Raw genomic sequence first — 14,155 nt, forward strand, 5'->3', positions numbered from 1 at the left:
TCATTTATTTAGACAACTTTTTTCAGGAAATTTACTTTCATCTCCTGCTGTCAGTCTTCCTCAGAGGCATCTACTGATCTCTCTGAGGAAGACTGACAGCAGTCGAAACATGTCAAGAGATTAAAGTAAATTTCCTGAAAAAAATTGTCTGATACTGTCAAATATTAAAAAACTAGATTCCACCACAGTTTAAATGATGATTAAAAACCCACAAAAAGTCTTTTTTTTTCCACATAAATGTTGACGGGGTGTAAATTTTGTTTTTATTAAGACTTTTAAATAACTAGTTTTGGATTTATCGAAGATTTAAAATATTGACAAGTGAAAGGCATGAAACCAATATTTTTCATTTCAAAGAATCGAACAGAACCCAGAAACAGAGACAACCAGTGTTTATTAAAACCTCTTAGTCCAGCTTTTCGTATTAAGTTTACACTTTGAAGAGCAATATACAGTTTGCAAATAAAGTAGTAAACGCCCTTAACTCCGCCCCCTCCTGGTGAACGAGGTGAACTATCAAAGCTTGAGACGATAAACGGATTAAAACCCCAAACGTCTGTGGCAGATTTCAGAACTTCCTCCAGTCGCTCCCAAACATGGCAAATGTATTCAAACTGATTGAAAAGTGAAACCAATAAATAACATTTTTAGTAAAAAACAAAACAAAAACAAAGCGAGCTAAGATCTAAAACAAACTTCTTTTCTCTTGTTTTCAAACGTCTAAATCTTTAAACCAAGATTTCAGATTCACAAACGCGTGGCCCTCCTCAGACATGGAGACGGGACTTTGTCGAGGGACGAAGATTCGGCGAAATGCGACGAACACGGACGACGTTCCTCGACCGCAATGAATGGAAAGAATCTGATACGTCAGCGATGAAGACGATGTCGTGCTTTGGTTTTCCACGTTTTTACAGGACAGATGGAAACACTCACTGCTCAGGTGTTTCTGGAGTCTGATTTCCTGCATTTCCTTCTGGTGGAATCATAGGAACGCTACGATGGAAGAACCACAGTTTGAGAAACGTCATGTGGTGGCGATGTGAGGGAAAAGGTAGCGGAGGAAGATTATTAATGTGGGAGGAAGCAAAGGACGGCGGCAATGACTCAACTCTAAAGGAAGACGGTAAACAAGATGGGGAAATTGGTTCAGGAAGAAGAACTCCAGCCGGGAAGAGGAAGAGGGTGGCAAATGAAACGCTCCGCTGTTAGGACGGATTTCCTACTTCCTCGGGGAAGAGATGAGAATGCGAGTCCTCAGTCTTTCCGTACCCTCCTCTTCCTCACTGATTGTTTCTGGTTTTCCTCAGCAGCGTCGCCTTCTTCCTCCTAAACACACAAGAAACATCATTCCAGATTTACTTCCTCAACCCTATTTCCTGCTCACTTTTCACCTTCCTTCTTTTGTTTCCTGCTGTCATGATTACTTTCTACTGTCTTTTTAAAATAATATGTTAAGGTTTCATTTATTCACACAACTTTGTTCAGGAAATTTACTGATAAGAACACGTCAAAGATATCAGCTGATGCCACTGAGGAAGACTGACAGTTGGAATTCAAAACATGCCAGGAAATCAAAGTACATTTCCTGAAAAAAATGTGTATGAATAAATAAAATCATAACATTATTTCTTCTTCCTTTTCCGCTTCTGTGAACTTTCCTTCAATGTTTTCTCCCTTCCCCCTCATTTCCTCCACTTCCTCTTTAATCCTTTTATTCCTCTTCAGCTCAGTTCTTTTCCTTTCCCTGCTACCTTCCTAAAGTAACAGGAAAAAGAAAATACAGTGAGAGGAAGCGAAAAGAAGGGAAGCAGGAAGAGAAGAATGGAAAAGAGAGGATCAGAAAATTGAGGGATGAAAGGAAACAGGATAAATAGAGAGAAATAAGGTCCAAAAATTAAGGAAATGGGGAAGGAAGTAGATCAAAAAAAGTATACAAAGAAGGATAAAGGGAAGGAAAGGAGGGTGAAGTAAAGATGTAGGAGAAAATAATGGGGAGAAAAAGGGAAAGAGACGAAATATAGGAAGGAGGAAAACAAGGAAAACTACAAGATGAAAATGAAGGTATAACAGGAAATGCGGTGGGAAGTAAAAATGGAGGATGAAGTGAAACTAAAGGAAATGTAGGAAGTGGGAAGATGAGAATGGAGAGGAGAGGATGAGAACATGAAGGGATGTGAGGAAACAGGATAAATGGAAGGAAATAAGGACTAAATTAATAGAAAATGGAGGAAATGGGGAAGGAAGTAGGTGAGGGGGAGAGGAAATAAACAGCTTGAACAGGAAAATGTTGAAAGATCGAAAACATATACTAAGAAGGATAAAGGGAAGGAAATGAGGATGAAATAAAAGAGGAAAACAAGGAAATCTACAAGATGGAAATTAAACAACAGGAAATGTGGTGGGAAGTACAAATGTAGGATGAAAGGAAGTGACAGAGAAATTAGGAAGTGAATGGAACAAGATGTAAAGAAAGCAGAAGGAGATGAAGTGATAAAGAAAATGCGATAGAATAGGAAATGAATGATTAAGGAGGAAGTTTCTCCTCATTTCCTGTCCTTGTCTCTTCCGTTTCCCACATTCCTGGGAATGTTTTCACTCACTTCATCCTCCCGTTTCTCTTCAGATTTCTTCTCCTCCTCTCCCTCCAAGTCCTCCACCTCTTCTTCATCATCATCCTCTTCCCCCTTCTTGTCTCCTGCTCCATCTTCCTCTTCCTCCTTCTCCTGTTCGTCTGCTGCTCCATCTTCCTCTTCCTCATTCTCCTCCTCTTCCTCTGCAGCTTTAGACACAAACCAGGAGTCGTTATCATCATCATCATCACACTTTGACCCAAACACACGGACCTCATTATTTACCTCCTGCTGGATCTGCTGCAGCTTCCTCTTTATCTTCTTCCTTGTCTGCAGTGTCCTCTTCCTCCTCCTCCTCCTCTTCTTCCTCCTCTTCATCGTCCTGAGGCACTTCCACCTTCTTGTATTTGTACTCCTCCTCGGTTTTCTGTGGCCAAGGAGATGTTTGTATCAAAAACTGTGTGTTATCTTCTAAACCATCTGCGGGGCAGCAATGATATAAAAATGGATTGTGGGCGGAGCTTAACACATCATGTTTACCTTAGGCCAACAGAAGAGAACAACTAGACCAACAGGAAGTCCCACAGTGAGGACGTAGATCACCCACAGCCACGGACGCTCCTCAGCCGCTATCATCAGCTGAGCCACAATCCCTGGCTGTAGAGACACCACATCATCATTATTATAATAATAATAATAATTATTATTATTAGGGATGACCCAAAATGATTTTCAGCGTTTGTGGCTGAACGCGTTTAACAATCAACTGTTCATGAACCTGTTCAACAGAGCGACAGATTTCTATAGAACATTCCAAACAAAAACCAAACTAAAACACGCCTTAAACAGGCTTAAAGCTGCAGTATGTATGTTTTTTTTGGCGTCATTTGGTCAAAAATCCATAATTATCTTTGAGTGTATTGTAATCCAAAGTGTTCTGAGTGGACAGTGAATCTCTGCTCCTTCTCCTGTCTGTAGATGAAGTTTAGAAATCAGGAGCTTGACGCTGGATGTCAGCCAATCAGAGATCTTTCTACAAACACGTGTGCTCCATGAGCTAGTAAGTAGCAAGTAATAGCAAAGGTTGGATTTTAATCATTGAAATAAAATAGGCTATACTGTGTTTCCAAAACTTTTACAAAACAGTTAAATTATTCCATGACTTTTCAACACTGGACAATCATTTTTTCAAACTCTATAATTTTCCAGGTTGAAAAATACTGGTATAAGATCTATCTTTGGTTAAAAAAAAATGGTCAAATTCCTTTTAGCATTTTTGTCATAATCCTGCAAACAGACAAACTAACAAATGGTGGTAAAAATATAACCTCCATAAAAAAATAGAACAAATGATGACAATCTGAGTTTTCTCATGTTTATTTGACGACTTCTTAAAACATCTAAAGTTCAGTTCACAGTTTTTATTTTATTATCTATCAGTAATACTAATCATGCCTGAGATTCTCCTGTTTAGATTTATCTATAACTTTATCTAAAAAGGCTTTAAGTTGGATTTAAAACAATAACACAAACCAGTTAAAAACAGACCATCAACGTATGCTGGAGAGCAGGTTTCTGTGTGTGTGTGTGTGTGTGTGTGTGTGTGTGTGTTAACCACCTCGTTGGCGCTGGCCACCAGCTTCTTGAGGCCCCAGCTGTCTGAGGCCCAGCGGTCGGCCACCTCCCTGTGAGACGTGATGAGGAAGTTGTCGAAGTAGATGTCAGAGGTCATGGACCAGAGCTCCAGCCCCAGGGCGCTGAACGGAGTCATCCTGAAGGGCTGCAGGTCCTCAAAAAAGTCCGGGTTCTGGATCTTACGAGGTTTCCACACTCCCTTTGGAAAGAAACGCAGGAGACGATAAATCAATAATCAATAATCAGGATTGATTAAAGTTAGGCTGGAGACGAGGGAACAGATTTCAAAGACCACATTGATAATTAATTACAGGGTCTGACGGACACTTTCACTCATAGTCTGTGAGAATGTGCTGAGGTGATAAAATGAAGCCAGATTCATCTGATACATTAAACATTTCTTCACGACTGTCACCTCACTTTTATTATATCACCTCCACTGAGGAGCTCATACATATTTATTTATTTGTTAGCAGGAGTAACTAAACCTCAAAACCACTTTTTCTGCTGAAAACAAATGTAATTGGTATGAAGTCGTGCTGTCGTCAGGGTTCCCACGCTTTTTTTTATGAGATATGAGGTAAATTCACCAACACAAACTAGGCCCAGGTTGCTGGTTTTACCCCACACCAACTGTGGTGATGTCACAAAGACGATGGCGGTAAAGATGACTCAGCACAAACCTGATAGTTGGGGTTGTCCACCAGTGGAGCTTTCCACTTCCCTTTATACTGAGGGTTGTTGATCATTGGACGTTTCCACTCCCCACAGCCGGGAGCCGTCGCACAGGCCGGGTTGGGAATCTGTGGAGCTTCCCATTCTCCGTCCATCTCCTCATCCCTGCGTGCACACGCACACACATGTAAGTTAGGAACCATTGTTGCTACTTTGGCTCTTAATGGGTTAAGGATGAGTCGTTACCAATCTAACGGTTTCTCTGCCGTGGGGTCAGATATAAACTCAGCTTCATCATCCAACCAACCCTCAGGTTTCAACGCTGTGGGGTCTTCAATCTTTGCAGGAGCTTCTTCATCCCTTCAAAACACACAAATTTCCCAAATTCCTTATCAGGATTCACCCTTTTCATCGTCACGTTACACTTTCCTGTTTCGACACACAATCCTTCCTTGTTTTGATACTTTACTGGTTAATAAAGGTCCTGAAATCGTAGCAAATATGATGAATACGATTAATAAAGTCCATTTTACACCATGTACTTTAGATGATTTCTAAAATACATAGTTATGCTGAAATCACGTGAGTAAAATGCAAGATTGACGTTAGCGACAATGCTAACCCTTAGTCACCAGTTTAAGAAGAAAATCCCATAGAAAGGTGGGATTTGGTCACCAGGTAAACCGATCACCAGCTCAGCTAATACACCGTCAGATAAACCTGTCTTTGTACCTAAGGCTTTGAATTCAGTCATAATAATCACGTTAAAAAACACACTTTAGATGAAGCTCTGCATTCATTTCCAGCCACAGGATGACATGATCGATATTCCAACATGTAGTAGAGATTCTGAACGAGATTATGGGAGGAATTGGACATTTTCTAGACATTCAATCACCTTTTTTCTGGTAATAATGAAAATTTGTGATATCGTCCCAAAACAAACCAAAAAAAATAAAAAAAATTAGATTGCTTATTTTCTTTCGAGATTTTACGAGAATCGTTTTTTTTCCGTCCTGTTTTCTGAGATCCCTACTGATGATGATGATAATGATGATGTCGTTAATGTGTCTGCAATCACCAGTCGTCAGGTTTTACAGCCTCTGGGTCGGGGACCTTGGCCTTCTCGTCCCAGTCTTCGGGTTTAGAGTCGTGGGGGTCGTCGATCTCTCGTGGGGGGTTCACTGGGGGGACCACGTCCTGCAGGAGGCTGCCTCGGCTCACGGTGGACTGGTCGATCAGCAGCTCATAGCTGTTGTCTGGGTTCAGCACTGACAGCGAGCACAAAGCACAGGAACATGTTTAGACTTTAAACGTCACATGTCAACACAACTCTTTGTTCTCATTGACCTTCGTTTATCAACTGTTCGTACGTTCAGATCTGAGCAGAGAAATAGGACCTCATTCAAGCTTTTAAATGTAAATAGTTCCTTAAACTTTAACAAATGCGCTGCAGTAACTAATAATGTGATAAATTATAGGTGAAAGTAGCTGAAAGCATAATAAACACAGACAAGGGACAACATTTAGTCATTTTTAAGGATTAAAAGACCTAAGCTCATGGCTTGTATTGTGTAGAAACGTCGTTGTCTCATTAAGTAAACAATAAACTTTACCATCATATGTTTTAAAAAACGTGACTAAAAACTGTTTTAACTCTGTCAGCGGCGACGTACTTTCAGTGTGAGCTCGTGCATGCAAGGGGTCGAGAACGTGCAGGGAGACAGGGAGACGTGATTGGTTAAAAAAAAGGTCAGTTTTTTTCCATTGGTCGAAGTTATTACAGGTTTACAGCTGCTACAGATGATAGATTGTCTCCATTCCTTTTTCAGAGAACATAAGTTCTTCATTTCTGTCAGGACATAAAGACAATTTCAACCAAAAGTTAAAAAGTGTATCTGGAGGAAATCGCCTACCCTAGCTTTAATTCCACATTTCACACGTTCAAAAAGCACACCTTTGTTTTGCTCCACCTTAGACGTGAAGATGCCAATTTTCATCTTAAAAAAGCTTCTTTTCTTGTTTGACCTCAGTGGGCGGGGCCTCCGGACAGGAGGGCGTAACATGTTAATGATGATCAAATTCAGCCACTGCATTTATCAACACCCGATCATTTGTATGCTAGGATTGGTCAAATTACAATGTTTCATACGTTGGTCCTGTCGTACAACCAAACATGCACTCAAATTTACACTGTTTTCACACAAGGTTGATAAATGAGAAATAATGTGTGTAAATGACACAAAAAACATCTTAAGCTTTGCTTATTTGACATAATAAAGATGTTGAGGGAAAAAAATAAGAAACGTTTGTCGCACAGACCATTGGATGCGCTCGGGAATCACAAAAACAGATTTGAAAACCCTTAAGTTAGATGAAACTATTATAAAAATCACACACACGCACGCACACACACACACACACACACACACACACACACACACACACACACACACACACACACACACACACACACACACACACACACACACACACACACACACACACACACACACACACACACACACACACACACACACACACACACACACACACACACACCAAGCGTGTAGAGGTGCGTCTTCCTGTCTGTGTAGAACTTCTTCAGGTCCACGTCGGCCCTCTTGGCGTGTTTCTCCTCCACGTCCTTGTTCAGCGGGTTCTTGTGGCAGAAGATGAAGTGCAGCTTGTAGTCCTCGCCACATTTGTCCGGTCCGAACATGATGGAGTACTGGGTGCGGTCGTGGAACTGCTCCTGAGGAGAGGGAGGGGAGCATGTGATGAGGAAACACACAGAGAAAGAAAGTAGAGCTCACCAGGTCCAGATCCTCCACGGCTGAGAGCAGCTTCACGTACGCACCGCCACAGTCGATGCCATCCTGGAAGTTCACCTCATACCTATGGGAAGGATTCACAGAGGTCAAAGGTCAAAAACTATCACTCAGCACATGAGAGGAAGTAGGAGTGTTCATCTGACAGGATCTTTGGCAGTGATAGAAGCCCCGCACCCCAGTGACAGTGCTACCGTGTATGTGTGTGTGTGTGTGTGTGTGTGTGTGTACTCACTGGACGATGAGCGGCTCATCCTGGAAGACGAAGGGTCTGTCCAGCAGGGCGGCAATGGCGTGATGTTTGGCTCTGGATTTAAGCACCAAACCCAAATCTCCAGGAACCTTGTTCTCCTTCAGCTGCTCCACGTTCCACCGCCCTGTTAACACACACACACACACACACACACACACACACAACACAAAGAGAGAGACACACACACACAACAGTCGTCATGTTTCAGTGTCTGTGGGAGGGAAAGAAAACACAAACATGCAGGAGGAGCAACAAACCGTCATATTTGGCAATGTCATCATCGATGTCTTCCTTTACCGTTTTAGATATCTGCCATCTGACACACACACACACGCACACACGCACACACGTTAAAATTTCAAGATTAAAGTCAGAATATTTTGATAAAAGTCATAAATTCTAAATTGAAGTCTGAAATAAGAGATTAAAGTCTGAATTTCTAGATTAAAGTCATTATTTTTAGATTAAAGTAATTGTTTTAGATTAAAGTGAAGTCAACTTGTTTGTGTTCCTAGCGTAGATCTGTGTTTTAGAGCTGATGTTCTGCTCCTCTGAGACTGTAAAGTCGTTTTAATCTCAAACCTGTTCAAAGATCCGTCGTCAAACGTCTCAGCAAAGTAAACGTCTCCAGTGGGAACGGGGGTCTTGTAGGTCACCTGTGGATATTTGAGGTCACAATGAGCGCCACTGATGCTAACGCTAACAGCTAACCTGTTTCTGAGTCTGATCCTGACCTGAAAGGAGACGTCTGATTCAGGCTGAGTCTCCGTCTCTTCTTTATCCAGATCCATCTCCTCCATCTCGTCCTCAGACAGCAGAACCTTCAGCTCCTCCTCATCCAAACCCACGTCCTCATCGTCCACGTCTGACACGTCGGCCTCAGAAAACTGCTCGTCAGAAACCTCCGCCATCACCACAGCCATCGCTAGGGACGCCAGGAGCAGCAGACGCCACATCCAACCACGGTCCAACTTCATCTGACGCAGCACGAGAACAGACAGAGGCAAGATTTATGGCTTTAAAAATAAACACAAACTATTCATCAAATTCAAACTTCCTTCAGCTCATCACAGAATTCACAAAGTCTGAATCTGAATAAAATCATGATCTTCTGTTCATCTTCTCAACCTTGAGGTCAGGAAACACTGGGAGGGCATCGCCAGATGCCTTCATGAAACGAAGAATATTTTTTAAAGATTTGAGTAAATTTTTGCTTATTTTTTACCGTTTTTCTGCAACTACACCAAACTTTCCATGTTTTAACCTATTTATCACTTTTTCTTACCATATTTTTGCTCCTTTTAATGCATTTTTGCTACATTACTCACATTTCTGACACTTCATCACATTTCAATGTCTTTTCTGCACATTTTTCCCACTTTCAAGACATATTCAGCACTTATAAATGTTATAATGTCATATATATTGACCCATTAGGGACTACAGATGGAAACTAACTGTTAAGATATAATCTGGTGAAGAACATTTCTGTCTTTTACAAGCGTAATGTCTATGCATTGTCCCTTCAAATAAAGACTTTATATATATTTATGTCACTTTTAACCTCTTTTCGCCACATTTTATAGCTATTTTGGCCAATTTAACCACATTCAAGATTTGCCACGCCCATTATTTGCCAGTTGAAATTAATTGTTCCTACATCTTAAATAACACTAGTGCAGTGCCCATAGGAAGTATGTTTATATTTAGCACTGTAATATAGGCTAGCATACATCTGCAGCGTGCTGAGACAAAGGGAGAGTTAGAACTAGAAATGAACTTTCTAGTTTTTATTTTGCCATTGAAAGAGGCCATTACAGTACATCTCAAAATAACTTCACTAATTAATCAATCTTCATTTGTATCGACACCTTACTGTTTATCTAATTATTCATGACTTTCATTCTTTAGACACACATTACATACATCAATTTGGTCCTGTATTGTTAAATATTGAATATGATATCTAATTGAAAGACTGTTATGTGGGGTGAAATTGCTAAAACGTCCAACCCTCCTCCTTTATCCGGGCAGGACAAACTTTGACCCATGTGAATTTTCATGATTCCATCCTGGGTGAGGTCACCATATTTGATTCATCTGAGCCACTTTAGATCATATCACTGTATTATTTATCATTTATATATATATAATAACACAGAACTGATGAACAACCAGTAGAAAGTATTCCCACTGTCACTAGAGATAGAAAGGGGCGGAACAAACTTTTCATGGGAATGATTTATTGGAATTGAAAGGAAATTGGGAGTAGCTTTTAAACAAGTGATGCTGACATTTTAGATGATGCTAATGCTAACTATATTTAACATCACTGTTCGGGGCCAACCTTCAATTTTGAAACTTTCCCGTTATCCATCCATCTTCATACCTGCTTATTCCTGTTTATCAGGGTCGCAGGGGGTCTGCCGTTGCCAATCTCAGGCTCTCTCATGGGCGGGGGTACACCCTGGACAGGGCGCCAGTCCATCACAGGGCAACACAGACAGACAACCACTCACTCATTCACTCCTATGGGCAATTTAGAGACTCCAATCAACCTTACAGTCATGTTTTTGGATTGTGGGAGGAAGCTGGAGGAAACCCACGCAGCATGGGGAGAACATGCAAACTCCACACAGAAAGGACTCAAGTGTCCACCCCAGGGCTTGAACCCAGGACCTTCTTACTGTGAGGCGGACGTGCTAACCACTAAGCCACACTTACTTGTTAAAGTTTCCAACTTTGAAAATTTCCCAAAATTTTGCAACCCAAAGTATTTTTTTTATTTCATTGTATCATTTTGCATGAATGCTAATATTCATGTTTGGTTATTTAAAATTACTCCCAATTTCCGGTTAATTCCAATAAATAATTCACATGAGAAGAAGTTTATTTATTTTTGAATATTTCCAAAATTCCTGTTTTTACGTTCCTGTGTAAATTTCCTGAATATTTTAGCGGCTCGTTGCAGCCCTAACGTCACACAGACACATTTGAAATTCCTCTCAGAGCTGGACTTCTTATCTCTCTAACCACGCCTGCATCTGTGTAACGGACGACTGACGGATCCGTTTAAAAACGCTGACTGTGTGAAACCTGCCGTCCATCATCCTACAACAAAAACCTTCCCGTCCTTTGTTCGCAGACGTATCAAAAAATAGATCTGTTCCTGTCAAATGAGTGAATGTACAAACTAGAACCAGCTCATCTATGAAGGCACATTAACATCAGAGATGTGCATTGACATGAATCTAACGATACGCATGTCACGATATGATATATCGCAATATATCATATTGTGACATGCAGGCCATTCCAGCCTGTCATTGGTCGATCCTGTTAGATCTGTGAAGCTAAGCAGGTCTGGGCCTGGTTAGTAGGTGGATGGAGAACATTGAGAATTCCAGGTGCCACAGTGGGGGACAGTCACCTCAGTGGTATCTGTCATTGTGTCCTTGGGCAAGGCACTTCACCCTCTTTGCCTAGTATGAATGTAGTGTGTGAGTGAGTGTTGGTGGTGGTCAGAGGGGTCTATGGCGCACTATGGCAGCCTCGCCTCCATCAGTCTGCCCTAGGGCAGCTGTGGCTACAGTAGTAGCTTACCACCACTAAGTGTGGCGTAAAAGAATAATCACTTAATTCTGCAAAGCATCTCTCAGTGTCCAAAAAAGCGCTATATATAATTGATGCATTATTATTATTATTAATATCAATAATTACAAATAGTATGAAATACAATTCATTTCATTTTTTAACTAACTGTAATTCAATAACAAACAACAAGTGGTGTGTTTATCAAACTGTCAAATTACATTTTTCAAAAAAGTTTAACTTTTGCTTCTACAGCAGATTCTAAAATTCTTAAAGTAACCACATACGTGTATAAAAGTGCTCAGTATGTTTTATGAAAATAAAGTGGAATATCAACTTCCAGCTAAAATGCATTGATGGTAGTTTAACAAGGTAAAAAAACATGATTAAAAAATCAATTTGGAAATTTTTTGGTTATATACAATAATTGTGCTGTAAAATATCGCGATGTATCGTCAAATCAATTTTTTCTTACACCCTTAGTTAACATGCAGCTGTTTAACTGGAATAAAAAAATGTCTCCTCCACAGCGTCTGTTTCATATTCCTGACAAACGCTGTGATTTTCATTCATCGTTATATGTGAGGGATGGAAACGTCTGGAGATGATTTCTCCACACCAGGAAAGAACAAAGAGAGAAAAAAGAAGAGACACAAAAAAAGAAGGGAGAAAAAGAAAAGACAAGACAAAGAAAGAAAGAAGATGTTTTTCCATCTTTGTCACATTAAAAGTGTCTAATAATCACACTGATCTATGTGTTCTGCATTCCTAAAAATAACTGTTGAAAGATCAAACAAAGCTAATATTAGGAAAGTCGAGATCAGAGATGAGCAACATTTATCACTGTGAGGCCATACAAACGTGATCATATCTGATCTGGGAAAAACTTCATTTCTTCATAGACACTGAACTTCTTCCAAAATAGATCCATTAATAACCATTTCATACTGTAGCTGTAACACAACCTTAATATCATAGTAATAAAGACATATTCTCACCTAAAAACATCCAGACTATGTTTATCTCATATCAAACCGTTCTATAAATGTATTGTTTAATTTTAGTGGCTGAGACGACAGGAAATGTGACCCTGATCTGAGGGTCACATGACCAACATTCATGTGAGCATTAGAACAATGACCAATCAGAGCATTAACACTGGAAACAACCAACCAACAATAGATTAAGTTTATGTTGTCCCGTACTTTTGTTGTCGTTTTGTGTTTGTGGCGTAATTTTGTGTGTATACTGTTTTTTATTGTCATTCCATGTTTTTTTTAATTGTCATTTTGTGTTTTTTGGTTTTATATATTTGTTGTTTCGCGCTGTGTACGGATAGAATGTCTGTATATTGATACGGCAACCGCATGGATAGCCACTGTGTTGTAAGTTTATGGAGGCATTTTGTGTTTTTGCACTGGTTTTGTGTGTTTTTGTTCTATATTTTGGTCATTATGTAAGTTTGTGGAGTCATTTTGTAATTTTGTGTTTGTGGCATCATCTTGTGCTTTTACTGGTTTTGTTGTCATTCTATGTATTCTTGTTGTCATTTTCTGTTTTTGGAGCCGTTTAGTGGGTTTTTGTTCTATGTTATTTGTTGTTTTGTAAGTGCATTGCGTTATTTTGTGTTTTTGGTGCAGTTTTGTGCGTTTTTATTCTATATTTTTAATTTTTGTCGCTTTGTAAGTTTCTTAGGTCATTCTGTGTGTTTTTATTGTCGTTTTGGGCCCATGTTTGTTGCCATTTTCAATATTTTCTCTCTTATTTTGTATGTCTTAGGAATCAAATTGAGCGTTAACTTTGGGAGCCACAAAAAAAGGACGAGGGCCGCATGTGGCCCCCGAGCCGCCAGTTACCCATGAAATCCCTCTCCATAGATTATGTATAAATGTGTAGATAATTAATCAGGCAGTAGTAGTAATCTTTAATGCGTTGTCATATCTTATTTGGAACCTGACACAACATCCGGAAGTGGGTCATCAGTTAAGAAGGAAACTAATGGGTCAGAAACACCATCGCTATTATTCTAACGTTTGCAGAACATGAGCTTATCCTGAACAGCTAATGACCCACTCAGTTATAAACAAACATCATTAGTTAAATGTTTTAGGCAGTGAATGAGACAGTGAGAAATCGATCTTTGGAAGGTGATGAATTACAGAGTGAGTGAATGAATAAATGAATGAATGGCGTCTGTTAGCGCTACGTTAGCCCAGATGTCGCACAGAGAAGATGAAGAAAAACCGTTAAAAAAAACACAAACTGACCTTTTACTCTTTGTTCACACGGAGGAGGAGGAAACTTCTCGATGCAAACGGCTTTTATTCGGTCGGTGATTCGGTCTATGTTCGTCCGTTCGTTGATTTTCAGACGTTGACAGCCAGAGACGGGACGGTAGCTACTGAGCATGCGCAGTGCTGGGTCATGCGGTGCCTTCAAGTACCTCTGAAAAGTGGCGGAATTGAGAGAAATATGTATTTAAAATAAATATTATTATAATAAACGCAGTACTTCACAGGCACACCTTCAATATTTTGCATATTCACATTTTAAATTGACAGTATAACAATATAAAAGCTTCACATTATCGATCTATC

At 40.0% G+C, this 14,155-nt stretch overlaps 1 protein-coding gene across 1 annotated transcript; it reads right to left on the reverse strand.

Annotated features, from left to right (window-relative positions):
* Positions 1-377: 377 nt before the first annotated feature.
* Positions 378-14,003, reverse strand: clgn (calmegin). Its single transcript, XM_028468964.1, has 15 exons — positions 13,826-14,003; positions 8,702-8,944; positions 8,550-8,623; positions 8,225-8,283; positions 7,950-8,091; positions 7,700-7,781; positions 7,446-7,638; positions 5,965-6,154; positions 5,130-5,243; positions 4,892-5,048; positions 4,192-4,407; positions 3,114-3,230; positions 2,859-3,000; positions 2,604-2,782; positions 378-1,329 (listed from the first exon to the last, which is right to left on the reverse strand). The coding sequence occupies exons 2-15, from the start codon at positions 8,942-8,944 to the stop codon at positions 1,258-1,260; spliced, it is 1,980 nt and encodes a 659-aa protein (XP_028324765.1). The 5' UTR covers positions 13,826-14,003; the 3' UTR covers positions 378-1,257.
* Positions 14,004-14,155: the final 152 nt, after the last annotated feature.

This window comes from Gouania willdenowi, chromosome 1 (assembly GCF_900634775.1).
Source record: "Gouania willdenowi chromosome 1, fGouWil2.1, whole genome shotgun sequence".
NCBI classification, from domain to species: domain Eukaryota; kingdom Metazoa; phylum Chordata; class Actinopteri; order Blenniiformes; family Gobiesocidae; genus Gouania; species Gouania willdenowi.